This window comes from Phodopus roborovskii, unplaced genomic scaffold, assembly GCF_943737965.1.
Source record: "Phodopus roborovskii unplaced genomic scaffold, PHOROB, whole genome shotgun sequence".
Taxonomy (NCBI): Eukaryota; Metazoa; Chordata; class Mammalia; order Rodentia; family Cricetidae; genus Phodopus; species Phodopus roborovskii.
Genome location: NW_026126578.1, coordinates 1,559,861 through 1,579,464, shown reverse-complemented (window position 1 = coordinate 1,579,464; position 19,604 = coordinate 1,559,861). Strand labels below are relative to the sequence as shown.

Sequence of the window (19,604 nt, the reverse complement as noted above, 5' to 3'; positions counted from 1 at the left end):
TACTTTCAGATCACATCCTGCCATGTCTAATTCTCTGTGTCAGGAATTCATGTGGCACCATGCTGAGTGGCCATTACAAACAGCCCTCGGAAAAGCCTTTGGCTGATGCCTTAACACTATTCTGTGCCATCTTTAGAACACAAAGCAACAGGCTCCCCAGAAGTGCTGACACTGGGAGTTATTAGGCCTTTAACACCCTAGATTTCTATGCTTTCTGGCAAGACATCTTGTCCAATCAAAGCACGATACAGACAGGAAGCATAATGAAAGCCCAGGTCGTCAGAGCATTAAATGCACAGGACTCTGACCAGGGTGTGTAGCAGGCAAGAGGTCACTCTGGCTTCTAGTCCCAGTCAAGTGACTGCTCATGAGACTTCAGTAGGTCTCCATGATAGAGACAGAAGCTCCAAAGGGCCCCAGACTTTTCTGTGAGCACAACAGAAGGTAATTAACAGAAAGCTTCACAGTCAGACCTGGAAAGATGCCAAGATAGGACAGAGCCAGACACTTTAGAGAGGAGAAAAGCCCAGGTCATCATGCATGCGTGTGGCAGTGTGAAGACTGATAAAATATGGGGTTATTTGCCAGCGTCAACCATGGGAGGAAGAGCCCCAGTGGGCTCTTCCCGGTAGAGTATCCTGACCCTGTGGGAGATGGCTCTGACTCTGCCTGCTCCCCCCTGACCAGGTCTTACCAGCAGCCTGCCAGCTGCCTCCCATCAGAGTACTACAGAAGGTGATCTCTGAAACCCACCCTAATACCTTCTAAGTTAGGTGTGGGCAGGCACGCCTGCCTTGCTGTCCACAACCATCCTGGGTCTAGTACCAGGGAAGTGCCAAACAAAGTGCTCATGTGGTAAAGGCTTGGTCCCCAACTGCAATAGCTAATCTGTGAGACTATATTAGGAGCATTGTCTGAACCAATGGATCAATCCTTTTGATGCCATCATTTAAGGGTGGTAGAAATTTCTAGAAATAGACTAGTTGGAGGAACTAGGTCATTGGGAATTTTACTATGTATTTTGGCCTCTCTCCCTCCCCATTCCCTCTCTCTCTCTCTCTCTCTGTCTCTCCCTCCCCCCTCATCCCCTCCTCTCCCCCTTTCTCTCATGTGTATCTGCCCATGTTCACTCACCTGGGCATGTACACATTGAGGCTGAAGGTTGTCAATGGGTGTTGTCATAGTTAGCTCTAACTGTCAACTTTGGCACAGCTGCCAGTCACCTGAGAAGGAAGTCTCAATTGAGGAACTGCTCAGGTCCAGTTGGCCTATGGGCACATCTATGGGGAACTTCTTTGATTGCCAAATTTATGTAGGAGGTCCCAGCCTATTGTGAGCAACACCAATTCCTGGGCTTGTAGTCCTGGGCTATAAGAATGCTAGTTAAGTATGAGCCTGTGAGGAAAGCTTCAAGCAGCATTTCTCTATGGTTTTTGTCTCTTGCTTGAAATAATGGACTGATTTGAAAGTGTAAGCCAAATAGGCCCTTTCCTTTTGGTCAGTGTTGCAGAAAAACAAAGGAAATGAGAACAGTTCTCTTCTATTACTTTCCACATATTTTTTGAGTCAGGGTCTCTCATTGACCCTGCTGCTCATTACTTGTCTAGTCTATCTGGCCAGCAAGCTCTAGGGATGCTCCTGTCTCTGCGCCCCCACCACTGGGCTAACAGGCATGCACCACCGAGCCTGGTTTTTAATGTGGGTGCTCGGATCTGAACTCAGGTCCTCACCGAGTCATCTTCCTGGTCTAGAATTGGGCTTTAAAGGATGACGTCTCTTTCTGTTCTCTGACCTCCATGAGGGGAGTAACTTTGCTCTACCATACCCTTTCCCACAATGCTCTGTTTTTACCACAACTCTGAAACAAGAGAGCCCACTAATCATGGACCAAAACATCTGAAACTGAGCCCAAACCAACCTTTCCTTCTTTAGTTGTGTATCAGGTATTTGTCACCGTGTTGAAACAACAAACTATACAACCCTCTCTCCTGACAGTGTGTCCTTTTTCTCTCTGCTCACCTGGGGCTCCTCTCTCCTTACCTCCCCTCTTCAGAAACATGCTGTGATATTCCTTTCCCTTAGCACAGACCAGACCAATCCCCATCCCAGTGCTGCACGCAGGGTAGTTACAGTGACCAAATATAATGCTAGATGTGGAGAGCTAGCTATAATACTGACAATATTTTTCCTCGGCAGTCACATAGCCTGTCTTGATTGTATGCACATGTGTGTGGGTGTTCTCATCCCCGTGTGATGTACACAGGCCAGAGGCTGATATCAAGGGCCTTCTATGGCTCTCCACCCTTTTTAAAAGCAGATTTCTTCTTCCCTTTTATGTGTACGAGTGCTTTGCCTACACATCTGTCTGAGCATCTGTCTGAGCATCCAACTGGTACTCAGAGGCCAGAAGTGGACAATGGATCCCCTGGTACTGGAGTTACAGGCAAAAGTAGGAGGTGTTCTTAACTACAGATCCATCTCTTCAGCCCCTTATATCTTACTTAAAGCCATCCATTTACCATGAATTTCTTTAGTCACTTTGTGTGTGCACATGACACGTCAGTCAATTCTCTTTCCGACATGTTGGTCTGAGGAATTAAGTCCAGGTCATCAGTCCTGGTGGCAAGAGACTTTCCCCACCGAGCCATCATGCCAGCATTCGCATGAGTTTTTGAGACAGTCTCTTTTTCAATGCAGATGCCACTGATTACCTAGACTGGGTGGCCTATGAGCTCCTGGCATCTGCCTGTCACCAGGTTTCTTCATAGGTGCTTGGGATCTGAACTTCGGTTCAGGGACTCGGTACAACAAGCACTTTGCCCACTGAGCCATCCGGGCCCCTGGATGGTAACTGCTTACATCTGTGTATTTGGATTTCTGCTAGATTCTTACTACTCAAAGGGTGTTGGCACCCCAGGAAGGCTGGTGGCAGAGGTTAAATCCTGGCTGTGACTGCTGAGGCACACCTGGGATTAGAACTATACCCCCAGAAGACTTCTAAGCGAATTAAAGTTTGTGAAACCTGGATCACACCCTGTGGTGGTGAATACTGACTGTGAACTACAGGATCTAAGGTCATCTAGAAGACAGACCTCTGTGAGCGCGTTTCTAGACTTGGTTAATTGAGGTAGAAAGAACCACTCTAAACATGGGTGACACTACTCCATGGGGTCCTGGACTGAAGAAAAAAGGAGAAAGCAAGCAGAGAAACAGCATTCCTAACTATGGATACACTGTGATCTACCTCCCACTCCTGCCTTTGTGCCGGAAAGTAAGTCTTTCCTCCCTGAAGTTACTTCTTTTCAGGTTTTGGTTGCTCTCATGAACGGAGTAACTAATACAGACCCTAAGGATGTCAAGTTGCATACGGCAGTCCCCCTCCAGAAAGCCTTGTAGCCTGTAGGATTTGGGGTACAGGAAGTATTACCAAGTGACTGTGGCGCTGCCTGCAGTGCAGTTGAAACCCTAACCACCGCTAGCCTGTGCACAGTGCTGCTCACTGGGACAGACCTGATTTGAACATCTTTACTTGGAAAGCCTGATAATCACACACAGAAACCACGGCAGAGCTTGGTCAGGGAAACTCAATGTCAGGCAGAGCACTCCTGTCCTTGGCAACTGGGAGGAGGAGGATGAAGACAACCAATCCTAGAGTCTTTTCAAGAGCCAAGGGCCCTTTCCTGAGTAAGCCTGGGCTCAACACAAAGGGTCACCTGCTTTCACAGTTTGTGCCTCCTTACTCTGTCACACACCCCTGGACACTCTAAGGAATTTGGAAAGTATAAGGACAGCAGGCTGGGGACTCTCATAGCACATGTCTGGTGACTCCTCAGAGCCCTGCTGGAGAAGAGCGATCTAAAAACCCACAGCAGCCACTTTTCTGCCTTGCTGGGACACAGAAATACACACTTCCCATCAGCAGGAAGATTAATCTGGGGTCAGCTTCTTTCCCTCATATGTTCCCTTCAGATACTTGCAGAACGCCTCCCAGAAAGCCCAAACAAACAAGTTGTACTGAAAACTACACCTCCCTCCCGGTCATTAGGTGTGTAGCACACCTCTAACGATATCAAGAAGAGAAGCAGATTGACACAGATCCTAAGCTGGAAGGTGGAGTAGGAGGTAGGTTAAGACTCCAGCACAGTTGTTAGGCAGCTCCGAGTCAGTTTTCTTCAAGTCTCAGCATCCCTTCCTTGGGAACAGGAGGACAGTGGTTGGCTCCGGATGGGGCTCGGAGAACATGGCTGTAGAGGACACTGACACCTCTGGCACTAGGTTTTGACAGGTGGCTCCTCTACAGGTGCCAGAAAGGTACTTTGGGCTGCCCTGCTGTCAGGGCACGTCAGGGCACGTCAGGGCATCTCTGCACTCACCCTGATCATCTCGGCCACATAGCTCTCGGGTCCGGTGTACTCGGTGGAATCCTTCACTTTCACCAGCACGATGAAACACAGGTAGTGCCACATGTTGTGCTCTTCCTTGATGTGCTCTTCAAAGGTGACCGTCTTATTGTCAAACTTGTCTCTTTCTAAGCCTAAAACAAGAGACACACGGTCTCAGATTCCCCCTGAGCAGTCATGGGACAGGAAAGTGAGCACAGCCAGTTGGCTCGATCTATCTGCACGCAGAGGTGGAGTCTGTTGGCTTTGAAACATACTTTCATTGTGGCAGGAGGACACAAGGCTGTGAGCCTAACTCGCCAGGGTTTATTTGATTTGTATGTTTTGTTTTGAGACAGGGTTTCATGCAGCTCTGGCTGGCCTCAGACATGCTATGTAGCCAGAGGCTAACTTTGAACTCCTGGTCCTGCTGCTTCACACTCTTAAGTGCTGGGTTTACACATAGTCAGTGTCATGTGAGCATCCCAGCCGGGTCTGAAAACAACTTCTGCCATTTGCTACCGAACTTTCAGGTGCCTCGGCTGTCTCTCACTGGTGCATGGGAAATCTGCCTTCTAAGTTCCAGGGTGAAAACATGGGACTAGGCCCAGATACAGGAGGAGATCGGTGAATTTAAGCTCCCTCTCCCAGGTAAAAGTGAAAATGCAGACATGGTGAAGGGAACTTTAAACCAATTTCAGGTGCTGGTTGGCATCTGTATTTTGTAGAGTTCTGGATTAGCCAATATGAAATTAGAGTTGGATAATAAAGAAATATATTTCAGGCCATTAGTGGGATTTGGATACTTCATGTAAAAAGAAGGAAGCACAAATATACAGAGTAAGGAAGATGGAGAGACACTGTAATGCTGAGTTAGAATTAGAAGTAGCCATCTTTTTGTTGTATATATGAAGCTAGAGAGACAGATGTAGGTGTGTGTGTGTGTGTGGATCCATTTCCATGTGTCTCTACAAACACTCCAAGGTATGCATACATACCAATCCATATTTATAGCTAAGGTCTGGAACAGTGGCCACCAATAGGAACGAGGACTTAGACATTGACTACTAAATGCTCATTTCACTATGAACAACTTGGGCATGTGGAGAAATGGCTGATTGTATCGCTGGGTCAGGGAAAGGCTAGGTCTAGGGCCAGAAATTCTTATGCTTCCAGAAAAATATAAAAAGTACAAAAAATATGACAATGACAGAACACAGAAGCCAGCCTGAAGGGTTCTCACTGGCCAAATTCACAGTAAACTGAGCACTGAAATAGAGTCAATTAAGGCACATGCCTATAATCAACAGTTGGGAAGGTGAGGCAGGAGGATCCCAAGTTAAAAAGCAACCTAGGCTACATATTAAGGCGCTATCTTAACAAAATAAATACAGGAGGCAGGAATCATCACTGGTTACTAAAAGCTGGGGCTGAAAGTTCAATGTGAGGAATACTAAGGTTATTTAGAAAGTTTCCAAGCATCCTGCCATAATAGTGAGTCTCTGATGGAAGAAACATACCAATTATGCCTATAACCAAGTGATCAAAGAGAGTATCAGCAGCTCTAAGAGGAAGTGGCTCAATGCACCTCTTGTATGGCATACTAAGAAGGGACAGAAGAACATGTCCTTGATAGTCATATAAAAAATGCAGGCGCTCTTTTGGGGGCTCCTAGCAGTGGGGCCAGGACCTGTCCCTGATGTATGTATGACCTGGATCTCTGGAACCTACTCCCTGTGGTGGGATGCCTTGTTCAGCCTTGACACGGAGGGGAGGAGTTTGGTACTGCCTCATCTTGATGTGCCAGGCTTTGATTCCCATGGGAGGTCTTACCCCATCTGAGTGGAGATGGGGGGGGGGTGAATAGGGGAGGGAGAAGAGAGGGGCTAGGGAATGGGAGGAGAGGAGGGAGGGGAAACTGTGGTTGTTATGTAAAATAAATACATTTTAAAAAATGATGAAACAAATGCAGAAGCTCAGCTCTACCACAAGGGAGCTTCCAGGAAACTCAAATTAAGGACCATCCTACAAACTAAGTGCCTTATACTCCTCAGAAATGCCCACGGAGTTAAGAGGGCCCCCCCACACATGGTCTCCCAGACTTCTAATGAAGGGTAGGGTATTAAAATTAGGCAGATTTGTCTCTGGTTGAGTTCCCCCATTTCAGTAACTATTCTGTAGCCATGTAAGAGAATGTTCTTGTCCTCAGCAGATACACACTGGAATGTTTGGAAACAAAAGGGCATTGTGTCAGCTGTTGACACTGAAATGGCTCAGAAAATTGTGAGTGTGTGAGTGAGTGTGCATGTGTGCCTGAGTGCATGTGGGAGTTAGTTTGTGTGTGAGTGTGTGCCACGTGTGCAAGAAGAAAGCAAAGGAGAACCAGTACTACAACGAGGAGAATCTTAAGAGCAGGGGGCAGATCTTTGTACTGGTTCTACGACTTTTCTGTAACTAAAATAGTATCAAATAAAAAGCTTAAGAAATAGGTCTTAAAGAGGCTAAAAATTAAAGAATTTAAATGTTTAAAAAAGAAAAATGTTCATTTTTTAGTATATATACCAGGAGGAATTCATAAATTTAGTAACTATATTATGAATAATCCTGAAATTATTACTCAGCTTCCAGATTCCCACATGATTAGTTTGCATTTGCATATATTTTTCTGTAGTTATAGTATACTTTTGGTGACATTTCTGGGACCCCATGAACCTATTTTTATTCTGTTTTTGAGAAAGGGTCTCACAGAGCTCAGGTTGTGTACCCTATGCTGGCCTTGAGCCCATGATCTTTCTGGCTCAGCCTCCTTCTAAATGCTGGAATTACTTATTTCATGCAGCAGTTCCCTACTTAGCCTGCAGCGTGATGGGGGCTATGCTAGGAGCCTATCCAAGTCCTCCCTCCTAATTCTCACAGTGACACAGAGAAGTGCATAGGAACACCATCCACCTTACAGGTGGGGACAATGATTTAGTTCATGTAAATGACTGATCACAGGTGCCTGGCCAATCAGCAGCTAAGGCTGGGTGAGAGCCAGGTATGACACGCCAAGTCCAAGCCTTTAAGCTTAGGAGCTCTTTTCCTTTCTTTTGAAAAAATAAAATAAATACATTTATTTTGAGTCAGGGTCTCACTCTGTATCCTTGGTTGTCCTGGAACCAGCTATGTAGACCAGGCTAGCCTCAAACCCAGAGATTTGCCTGCCTTTGCCTTCTGAGTGCTAGAATTCAAATAAAATCACACCATCCCTCAAACCCATGGCTCTTTGTTACACACACACTCTCTCTGTCTCTCTCTCTCTCTCTCTAATATATATATATATATATATATATATATATATATATATATATATCCTACTGAGTCCATTAGTGTTGCTTATATGTTTGTGCATATGGGTTCAGGTGCCCCTGGAGAGCAGCCATGTTGGATTGCCTGGAGCTGAAGTTAGAACTTGATATGAGCCACCACCTGGTATGGTTGGCAGAAGTTGAATTCAGGTTATGTGGAAGAGCAGTGCATAGTCTTAACCTCTGAGCCATCTCTCCAGCTTTCCTCCCACTCTTCTGAGACAAGATTTTACTAGGTAGCCCAGGTTGACCTGGAAGTTGCAGTGAGGTCACACTAGCACTGAACTCACAGCAACGGTCCTGCCTCGGCTTCTCAAGTGTTATGATCACAGGTGGGTGCCAACATGGCCAGCTCTAATGGTATTTTACCACTGAAGCCGGATCCTGCCAGCAAAGAAGACATTCTTGGGCTGCAGCTAGGTGACAGCTCTTCTTTCTCATTGACTTAGAACTAGACCAGGGGTAGAACTGGAACAGATGACTCCCAGGATGCCCAGACACAGAAAGACTGTGAGATGAATTTGTCTTGAATGTATGGCCACATTTCTATTCTCCAGAATTCAATTCTTTAAGGCAAACTGGAAACTACTGCACAGAACTTATTGGCTTTCCAGATACTGCCAAGCAGAAGAGAGGCTTAATAGAACTCTGTTGTTTGCCAAGATATGGGACAGAATGAAGTGTGTGTCCCAGCCCACAGGCTGTTTTGTATCTACTCCATCACCCTGTGTGCACGTGCTCAGCCATGCTAGCCGGTGGCATGCGCACCTGGGTGCGGCAGACACTCACCACAGATGAAGCATGTGGTCTTCAAGATCTCTTCCTTCTTCTGCTTCTCACTCCTCAGGTCAGCAAAGGTGTCAATGATGACCCCAAAAATCAGGTTCAGGACGATGATGATGACCATGAAGAAAAACAGCAGGTCATAGATTACCCTTGCAGCAAACAGAGGCTCCTGTAGGCCAGAGATGTCACAGTCAGGCAATGTCCTCATTGCCCTTTGCTCTGAAGAGGCCACAGCCCAGCTCCAGCTGGACAGAGATGTTCACTTGGGTGGGAGTTACACCGGGCATCAAACTTTAAAACCCCAAACTATGTCTCTCTTTTATCTCCTGGGTCTATACTGTGAATTCTCTCAGTGCTGGAGGAATAAAACCAGTACAGGTCTGTAAGTGTGTTGGGGCAGCCAGGCCTGCTATTAAAGCTGACCTATGTATGTCAGGAGAGTAGGGAAACGCAAAGTTGCTGTGGAGCCTTAGCATGCCTTAGTGGGCATGTGTGGGGAGGGGCACTGACTAGCTTCTGCACAATGGCTTGTCACACTCCCAGCTCATCCTCCACATTGACAGTTTACACTCCGCACCACCACAGTGCACCCCCACTGCCCGCCCCCACGCACCCCTGTGCCCTTTCTTTCCCTTGGGATCCGTTTACCTCTTTGGAAGGCTTCCTGAGCACATCTCCTACTCCGCCCCCACTTCGAAGCCCGTGACTCAGAACAGTGACGATGCACATGAGCAGCGTCTCACACGTGTGCTCCTTATCCTGTTCCGTTTCTTCCACGGGGAGCAGCTCTGTGAGCAGGGCAAGTCGTAACACAGTTAAGACAGGAGGGGGAAAGAGATAACTGTGGTTCTACAATGATGCTTCTCAAATGCCATCTCTCCAGTTGGGCAGGCCCAAGAAATAAAACTAAGGAATTAAGAGTCACATGTGTGCTGTCAGAATTCAAACAGTGCTGTTCCCACTACTGAACCCTGCTAACTTCTCAAGCCACTTCAGAACTGTCCTTCCTCTGCAGAGCTTCGCACATCCCCTACTGTTTGAACATGTTCCACTGTAGTCCTACGGGCAAACACAATAGTCTTCGGCCTAGACTAAGAAGGAGGCATCTTGCTTCTCAGGTGAGGTATCTTCTAGGTCCCTCACTGGGCATGCTCAAAGGACAGAAGTTCACCTGGATCTTACAGTGGGGCCATGACATCCATGGCTTTACATTAGAGGCTGTTTGTCCCACTTTGCAGCCTGCCTTGCTACTTTCCCACTCATTGCTAAAACACAGATCTCCCTCTTAAGTCTTCCCTTCTTTCTTTCTTTCCTTCCTTCCTCCTTCCTTCCTTCCTTCCTTCCTTTTTTTTAAAATTTATTTTGTACTTCTGGAGACTGGATCCAGGCAGGGCCTCACACATGCTAGGCAAGTGCTCTCCCACTGAGGGAAATTGACAGCATCACCCCGATGCTATAGCTTCTGGGCATCCATTAACGTTTCTCCTGTGCAGCTTGACACAAGATTTATTAAGAGTCTTTCTGGAATCATCTCTTGCTGCTTTCCTTGCACATGACCAGTATCTCTTTGAAGGAGTTTTACCATACATCCTTTAGAATACCCTTCTCCCCTCCTTTGCCTAAGAATGCTTGGGTCTCCCTGTGGCTCCTTTACCTCAATTCTCTGCTGCCTGCCTATCTTCTAAATGGCATCCTTACTGAAGAAGCATTTGGCTCTACAATCACTCATTTACCCGCCATTTCCCACAGAAACACACAGGCTCCTGTCCACAGTGGGAGCTCAGATCTGGAGCTTGTTTCTTCACACGTGGCTTCCTTTTCTGTTCATCTCCCTCACTCTCCTGACTTTTCCCCTGTGCTGCTGGCGTCACTCCCGAGCGGTATTTCTGCCTTACTCTGCTCCACCTGCCTCACCGAAGTTGCCGAAGGAGTCTGATATTCACCTGGGGCTGGGGGCCACGTGATCCTACCTTCTTTGGGTGCAGGAGAGGTACAGTTCTCCCCCGTCTCTACCCTGCACACATCCGAGTACAGGAAATCGTTTGCCAAACTCTCTCCAGTTTCTGGGAAAGAGAAGGGAGTTTTGTGATGAACAATCTGGCAGCATATGGTTAAAATGTTTGAAGTCCCCAGTTCACGGCTGATTAAACAGTCCTTTACATAAATAACACCCTCCGATACTGCATGTAAGTTCAGAGCGCAGATGCAATTTACACTTTTATTTGGTGAGCTGGATAGGAAAAATGCCAGAAATGCCAAGTTCTGCAAGCTTACTAACAGTATCACACTTAAATAACACCTCTCCGACTTCAAAGACAAACATCTGAAATGCTAAGAGAAATACTACTGGGTGTACAGATTCCGGCAAGATCTGGATCATGCTTGCATGGGATGCAACATGGGCATGAATGACACCCCAAAGCCCAGGCGGATTTAGTTCAGAACCTGAAGGTAGGCGACATTAAGTGCCACTTGGTGTCAAGCAAAGGCTGAAGTTAAACATCAAGATACTCAACTGGGGGAGAAGGCAGCCATGCATGGTGTGTCATAGCTGGTCTAGTTAGTCCCAAGGACTCAGTCAGTCCAGCTACCTTTAACCAGGTGCTACTTACTAAGCATTGACAGCTATTCTGAGAAAGAATACATAGGTATCATTTAAATATTGATCATTTTTTATCATTTTCAAATAGGAAGTCACTTCCAGTTTTGTTATATATAGAGGAGCTCATTGTAAAATATACTTAAAAAAACAAAACAAACAAAAACCAAGCCCCAGGGATAGCCACTGCTCGCAATGTGTGGGTCTGTCTGTCCACATTAAGTAGACAGATATTCAAGTGTGGTAGGTATAGACAGGAAGATAAAGAGCTCAAAGTCATATTTGGTTACAAGTGAGTTCAAGGCCAGCCTGAGCTACATGGTGCCCTGTCTCACAAAATTCCAAACACAAAACAATATATAAATGTTTCAACTAAAAGTATGATCTTACTATTGTTATTCTGTGTTTTCTCATGTTATCAGTGTTTGTCTAAAGGTTTATACAGACGGACCCTATGTGTGGGGTATTCTACTTCACAGATGTGGCCCTAATCCAGCGGAATGGCCTGCTATATTCACATTTCTCCCAACTTCACATTGCAGTGAGCATCATGAGAACGACCTATACTCATACTTCATGTTCTGGTGTTAGGGAGATACCCATCTGCTAATGTCATGTATTTACTCTAGTCCAGTTATAATCCTGTTAACATTTAAAAAGACTAGAGGATCCTAAACCCACCTGGAACAGCCGTTTCATTGGGCAACCTGTCTACTTCCAAGATAAAGTCATCCTTGAAGAACAGATAGCCCACTATTGAGAAGAGGTAAACCAGGATCAGAGCCAGGACCGCTGTCAAGATGATGGACCGTCCATTGCGGGTGACACTTTTAATGACATTAAGCAAAGTCTCTTCTCGGTACACCAAATCAAAAAGCTTCAAAAAACAAGATGATAGAACAATTCTTAAGAAGCCTGTGTTTAGTTTATATCAACATCATTTACTGTCTTGGAAATTCAGAATCATTCTATAATTTTAACACATAACATGTTGCCTGTCTTCACAGTGAGAATTGAGATGGTAAAAATGAGGAAAAATAAACATAGAAGAGGGGGCGGCAATCAGTACCAACTTCAAACAGCACACAAAACAGGTTAGAGGTTCCAAAAATAGAAATAGGAGTTTCAGAGAACAAGGGGGAGGAAAGTAATGAGGGTCTTGGCATCCATCCATCTAGAATCTAATTTCTGAGCTTCTCCAAAGGACCAGCTACTCTGGTACCTGCCTCCAGGGAGGGAAGTATCTAGTGGTGAAGGTAGACATGTTACAAGCTAGTACAAATTGCAAGATCTCTGGGCTGCTGAGGTTCACATCTCAGCTCAGCTACTGATAGCCACTGGGTCTCAGGCTTTGTTCTGTCCCCAGCCCCTAACCTCGGTTTCTTCATTGCAGACTGGAGGATGGATAAGCAAGCATCATCTATACAGTGCTTAGCATACAGGCATACTTATATGCGGTGCAAGTACTATAAATGGCAATCAACAATTTCCTGATGAAGAGACTGGAGTAGAGTCACATAGTACAGTTGCAAGGATATCCACAGTGAAGACATACTAGGAAGCCTAACCCCTCAATCTCCTTCCCTAGTATGTGAGAGAACCCTGAAGGTCACATTGAGTTAGGCCCGATCCCTAACTAAAGGACATGCTCTCTACATGACAAAGGCAGGATCCTTGAATGTCCATGTTGACATTAGAGGATGACAGGTAGACTGTCCCCATTTGGCTGAGGAGTAACTAGAAGAGAGCTCTGGGGTAAGTCTTGGACTTAGAAACTTTTATTATCATTATTTTTAAATAATTCACTTACTTTTATTTCATTTGCATTGGTAGTTTGCCTGCATGTGTGTCTGTGTGAGGGTTTCAGATCTTAGAGTTAGAGAGAGCTGCCATGTGGATGCTGGGAATTGAACCTGAGGTCTTCTAGAAGAACGGTCAGTGCTCTTTACCGCTGCGCCATCTCTCTAGTCATCGTCGTTATTATTATTATTATTATTATTATTATTATTATTATTATTTAAGATGGAGTCTTCCTATGTTGCCCATGTTGGCAGCAAACTTTTTATCCTCCTGCCTCAGATTCTTGATCATCTAGGATCATAGGCACATGCTGCCAGGCCCAGCTGAAGGGATAGCTTTTTGTTTTGTTAACTAATGTGCCCTCTGTCCTCATGTCTAGACAGCCCTGAAAGGCTTGGTCTTCACTGGCTTTGGTAACTGCACAGTGAACTTAGTCATGGGGAAAGCGCCAGGGCTCTCGACTCTGCTTTTGATTTACAGCAAGATGCTGACTGAGCCTCTCAGGATCTCCATCTCCTCATGTGTAAAATGAGTGGAAGGAAATGACCTATCTCTCAATGTCTTCCAGTTTAGAATTTTATATCTGAGGCCATTTTCTGACCAATTAACTCCCCCTGCCCCGCCCCGATGCCCCTCCACATTGCCTGACTCCAATCTGTGTCCTGAAACTAGTTTCCTAGAGGGAACTGGGTAAAGCAGTCTCCTTAAAGGAAAGCCAAGGGGTAGCATTCAGTCCACAAAAGAGAAATAAAGACTGTTGGTCTTAGCATTGGGTAAATATTGTCTAGCAGCGCAGTCTGAAGTAGTAAGAGCAAGGGTTCTGAGGGCAGGGGCTACAGATACAGAAGAGAAACCAGAGAAGGCTCTCTTAGCGTTTTTTGTTTGTTTGTTTGTTTTTTAGTAATTTTGAATTTGAAACAACAAACATTATTTATAAAATGAAAACCTTTTAATTAAACAAGCAAACAAAAATTGACCCATGTTCAAAGTAGAAAATTTGGAAAAGACAGAGTACAAAGAAAAAACCTAAAATCCCATCATCTGCAGACATCCATTCATGTTATTCCTTTTTAAAATATGTAATATATAGATATTATTAAAAATACTGTAATAATGGCATATAGCCACTCTCAGACAACATCCAGGAACATTTCATGTCAAAATGATCTCCTGGTAGTATATGGAAAGAATACACACAACATAACCGATATCAGTTTCTGAATAGTCAGGTTGTTTTCAATTGTGTTATCAGATTTGCTGTTGTGATGAATATCTCTGGATATGCCTGTATACACACCTGTCTACTGTTGGCTTTCTAGTTTCCAGAAACCAATTCAAGCATACTAGATCAATTTATATTTAGTAAATAAAAATTTATAAACACTGTGTCCCCAAAGCTACCAGACCAGGAATTATTATGCTTTTTAACCCTTTCTCAAGTGACAGGTTAAACTCAGAACACCATGGATGTTTTAATGAGCTTGTATGGTTTTAGCATTTCGGGAGGAACATGTCTCCATGTTTGGGGACCCAGCTGGAGTCTCCATTCTGTCGCCTGCTGCTTATGGACTTTGTACATTTTCATCTCAGGTGTTAATATTTTCTTAATACAACTAGAATGCAGACTTGAGGTCAGGTCCAGACAGTCTCTGGGGGGGGGCATGACACTTTAAATTAGGCCAAGGGGTCATTGTCCCTTCTACTTCCCCTCCTGGGTTGCCTAAGATGAGGAAGCTCTGGCTACTAGGGGGCCACTAGATTTCTCAGCTCTTTGCTTTGAACACGGGAGGTTTGCTTTCTCTGTGGGATAATTTAGACAGCTTTAGTATTGTGTTTTGAGTCCTCACAGGACATACTTAGCATTCTTTGGACAAGAAAAGGAGCTCATAGGCAAGACATGTCTCAGAGAACCTCCAGAAGCACACAGGAGCAGCATTCACCATGTGTAGACTAACCTCACTGTGCTTCTATGCTAGATAGGTGGGAGCTTTGAAAGCACGGGTCTTTCAAGTGTCATTTCCACAGAGGCACAGGCTTATCCATGTTCTCAAGGTGAATGGGGTTTGGACTTGGGGGTTCAGCTTACTGTGATTTAGGGCAGAAGTCACCTAACCTTACCATGCCTTATAATCCTCAGATGTGAACTGAAGACCTCCTCTATCTCAAAAGTAGGGTGAGAGTGTGGGGAAAAGCATGCACTTGCAAAGAGGCAGCAGCTACTGTTTTGTGGATGGTGAGGCTGTGAGGTAAGGAATGTTCATCTCATTCTACTCTGTTCCTTGCATTTAGGAAGGGCCCTGGCTGGATTCACAAATGACTCAAAAGAAAGGGATAAAAATGAAGATAAGGAAACAAGATCATCAGCAGGGAGACTAGCAGGGAGAGATATATTCCTACAAGGAGAGATGGCATGGGTCAAAGGCAAGTCTGTCTCTTGGGAGAGACTGCCATGAGCAGGAACAAAAGAGAGGCCCGATTAACCACTGTCACTCTACCCAGGACAGAGAGGAGTTTGCTGGATTGGTGGACTTAGGTCTCCTTGACTCACAGGCTGGAACTCTGTCCAGGGATGTTCTTGCATGACAAAGAAAGTTTTCTAATGTAGGATGATCAAAATAGACCACATAATGGCACTCACAAGTATATCATGCAACCTCTTTGTCTAAAACCTCAAAGTATAGCCAGAGAGATTGTGAAACTAGAGAAGACAATCCATTCTGTTTAGCCTGCCAACATCTACCACTAATGGAATGAGCTAATCCAGGTGAATTCTTTATATTTTGTGTGAGTGTAAGAACAGAGGATGACAAAGATAAGCATAGTGAGGCATCGTGTGGCTATGCTTGTCAAGGGTCCTGACATGAACAGTTGCATATGATCCAAACAGTATCCCTGCCAGGTAAACACATCTTTCTCATTTGTGAGGCACAGACAAAAGCAACCAGCTCAGAAACTATTCAGATAGCACTTCCTTAAAGGAATTTCCCCATCTACCCTTTCTAAATCTTTTCCTTCCTTACACCCTCCAGTCTGTCCATTTATCCATCCATCCATCCATCCATCCATCCATCCATCCATCCATCCATTCTTCCTTCCTTCCTTCCTCCCTTCATTTCTTAAGTCAATACTGAGACCCTGGACATTTTTCATCTTCATATTTTTATATTTCTTGTGTTTGCATGATAGTTCAAGTTTATGCTTCCTGCCACATTATGTAGGTCCAATGAAATTTCTTACCTACAACTTTATAGATCTAGGTTTCCTCTGACTACAGGACAAGAAAATCATTACTTGGTTTGTAACTTAATCTGCTCCCAAGAAAGGTGACAGAACCAATTCACAGACTGTCAAGGCCCTAACCCTGGCTCAATGGGAACAAGATCACTTTTATCTGGCAAGCTCATTGTCTTATTCCTACTTTGGTCCTTACATGGTTGCATAGAAACAGATCCCAGGGGACTTTAGATGATAGTGTCAAACATATCCCTCCCCTCTTAGCAAGTGCTGCCTGAGTCAGAGAAACAGACATATATATAGAAAACATCTGAACCACATGGATACCTCTTCTGTGAGTTAACTACAGATGTGCTTCACACAGGACACAATGGGATTATGTACTGTCAGGTTCCCAGGGGCTGCCTTGTTTTCTGTGTCATTTTTCTCTCAGATCCTCCCAAGACTGGACGCATGTGAGGCTTGACATTATAGGACCAGGCACACTAGCTGCTATTAGAAGGTGAGGTCTGCAATAAGATCTCTCTCTCTCTCTCTCTCTCTCTCTCCATCTCTCTCTCTCACACACACACAGACACACACACACACACACACACACAAAGAGTTCTTCATGTATGAAGTATGCGAACACCTGGCACTCACCAGCAAACTATAGAAGAACTCATGTACGAAGAGGCCCATGGCACAGATCAGCAGATACAGCAAATGATAGAGGAACTCAACGTCCAGAACCATGGCTCGGTAGCCTCTGGTGAACGTCCCACAGTTGCCCACAAAGCTCATCAGAAAGATGATTTTATTGCAGACCTGAGAACAGATGGTGGAAGGAAGAGTCAGATGGTACAGACCATGCTCAACTGTGCATGAGAACCCAAGAGGAGCCATAGCACCGAGGGGCCACCAAGGCCACTCAGAGCTGTCCTATGACTCCAAGTCATTTCATTCCTTTGCTTTTCAGGCATATTACAAATTGCACTGTAGTCAAATAATTTTGTGTGCACCAGTAATCAAGCAGCATTTGTGTATGGCAAAAAACAAAATTAACACATACTGAAATTACGATTTTCGAAATGAACCACCTTTAACATTCTTATATGAGTCAGTCGAACACAGAGGTCACCTCTATCCACCAATTGTGATCAGCATGATTAAGGCTTGGTGTCTAAGCTGGCTCCATCCCAGACGTTACAGAGATGGAACTTAATAAGAAGTGAACAATTCTCATCTTTCTTTGTTTATATGTTCCCAAGCAAGATCAACATTTTCTTGAGAAGCAAAAATAAGGTTTGCCAGGATGAACTCTCCCCCTAGTACATCTTTCTGGAAATGGCTTCTTATCTTCTCATGGGAATCCACTCTTTGCAAGAATCAGTTCTTGGGGTCTGGAAGCAGCTTCATCCTGGCCAATCACAATGTTCTATTCTGCAGGGTATAATGACTGTTCAAGGACAGTCACATGGCCAAATGAAGCCAATGAAACCCAGCTCCATTTCCCCTGGGATTATAGCAAAAGACAATTTTGGCTTTTTTTGTACTTACCTTAACTTTGAAGGGATATAAACTCAGGGCTGCTGGCCTCTTCTTACCATACAATGGGTCATGACATCATGACAGTATAGAGGACAAAGGGACATAGGAACTGGGCCCTGATGCCACTGCCTAAGCCATATTCAGCTATACCTGAAGCCAAGCTCCTGATTTCTGTAACTAAATGAACCAATGCATTTCCTCTCTGCTTCAGCTAGCATGGGTTTCCTGACACCTATTATTGGAGGGGCTCTAATACTGTCTAATGCATTTATATTTAGATAGAAACCCCATGCCTGGAAATCCATCTCTAGCAACATGTTAACAGAAATGGCTGGAGAGAAAGCTCTTTGAATGCACTCAGGAAAACCATCTTCTGCTACTCTAGCTCCCTTGGCACCAGGTACACAGATATCCTGCCAGCTAATCTGTAGGCCAGTGTAAGTGAGCTCCCTGACAATCAGATACGAAAGGACTCCAGCACACACAGAGAACTTCTGGCTTTCTCCAGTGGGCTCAACATACAATAGGTCAGGTTTTCCCTGAGTTCTAAAGCATGGCTGACCCTGGACAGTTTTACAGGAGGGGTTTAGACAGATGAGGGGCAATCATAATCCATTTGACATCACAGAACATCCAAACATATCTAAGTGTTAAAAATCTGAACAGGTCAGCAATCCACTTCACCCTTGTTCTCTTTACCACTCGCTCCTTTCCCAGCAAGTAGCTCCTGTCCATTGAGTCAGCCCATTGCCCTACTCTGTATTGACTCAGCTTGACTAACTTTTTTGATCTAGCTTCCTGCTCTATCTCCAAGGGATTCTGCACATAACCCCACATCTTTGCTTATGCTCTGAAAGCATCCATCCCCACTTCCTCTAGCACGAGACTCATCACCTTGTCCTAACCTTAACCCTAGTGCTCCACTTTTGGATACCACCCCCTAGCTTCCTCCACCAGCCGCCTTCTGTCTGTTCAGTTACTCCTCCTTCTCCCATACAGTATAGGTGGTGTCTCTTGCTAAAAACAAAAATAACCCCCCCCCCAAGTGGTTATTTATGATGGCTGTTCTGCCTCCACAGCTAATGCATTACAAAAGCTAATCAGTTGTCTAACTCGAGTGTTCTTGCAAGTGGTTTGTGTTAAGGATGTGTTGTCTGTGGAAAGACTAAAGGACACAGCAAAAAGAAGTAGACAGTACATCGTAGACAATCTCCGAGGTACTAAGAGTCTTTCCATCCGTCAGTCCATCATCTATCTATCACTTGATCATCCTGTATTCCTTCTTAAATGCCTCACTGCATGTGACACCTATGCCCTCCTCTCCAGAACTGTTTCTCTTGGCCACTGTGGTCACAGATTTTAAAATTTCAGTACTAATACTAATGGTGTGTCTTGCCACCTCAAGTGAACAATGTGAATGCATTTTCACCTTGAAAACTTGATTGTTGCATTACTTCATTTTAGATGGGGCCACAGTCATTGCCCAGTCATCCATGACTGGAAACTTTGTAGTTAAATTTGTCATTCTTGGGCTAGGGGGATGGCTAGATTGTTAAGGTGTTTCCTATGCAAGCCTGAGTTTGATCCCCAGAACCCATGTAAAAAATTCTTGTGTGGTGATGTGTGTGCTTATTATCTCAGTATTGGGGAGGCAGCGACATGCAGGTCCTCGGGACTAGCTGGCTTAACCAAATCAGCAAGCCTTAAGCCAGTGAGAGACAGTTTCAAATAAGAAGGTGGATGGCTCCTGAGGAATGACACTGAAGTTGACATTTGGTCTCCATATGCACTGGCCAAACACATGTACAATATGACCCCCCCTAGACCTTTGAATGAGAATAAGCTGTGTAGGCTCATATATTTGAATACTTGACCCCCCCCCAGTTGGTAGATGATTTGGGAAGGATTAGGAAGTATGGAATTGTTGGA

The 19,604-nt window shown here is 44.9% G+C and overlaps 1 protein-coding gene across 10 annotated transcripts in view; it reads right to left on the bottom strand.

Moving 5' to 3' along the window:
• Positions 1–19,604, bottom strand: part of Itpr1 (inositol 1,4,5-trisphosphate receptor type 1) — a 332,548-nt gene that overhangs the window by 21,601 nt on the left and 291,343 nt on the right. For all 10 annotated transcript variants that reach the window (XM_051203747.1, XM_051203749.1, XM_051203751.1 and 7 more), the window contains 6 exons: positions 16,788–16,952; positions 11,793–11,988; positions 10,483–10,575; positions 9,161–9,300; positions 8,516–8,681; positions 4,374–4,534 (listed from right to left, as the gene is read on the bottom strand). In XM_051203747.1, the coding sequence (XP_051059704.1) occupies positions 4,374–4,534; positions 8,516–8,681; positions 9,161–9,300; positions 10,483–10,575; positions 11,793–11,988; positions 16,788–16,952 (921 nt within the window). The remainder of the gene's footprint in view (positions 1–4,373; positions 4,535–8,515; positions 8,682–9,160; positions 9,301–10,482; positions 10,576–11,792; positions 11,989–16,787; positions 16,953–19,604) is intronic.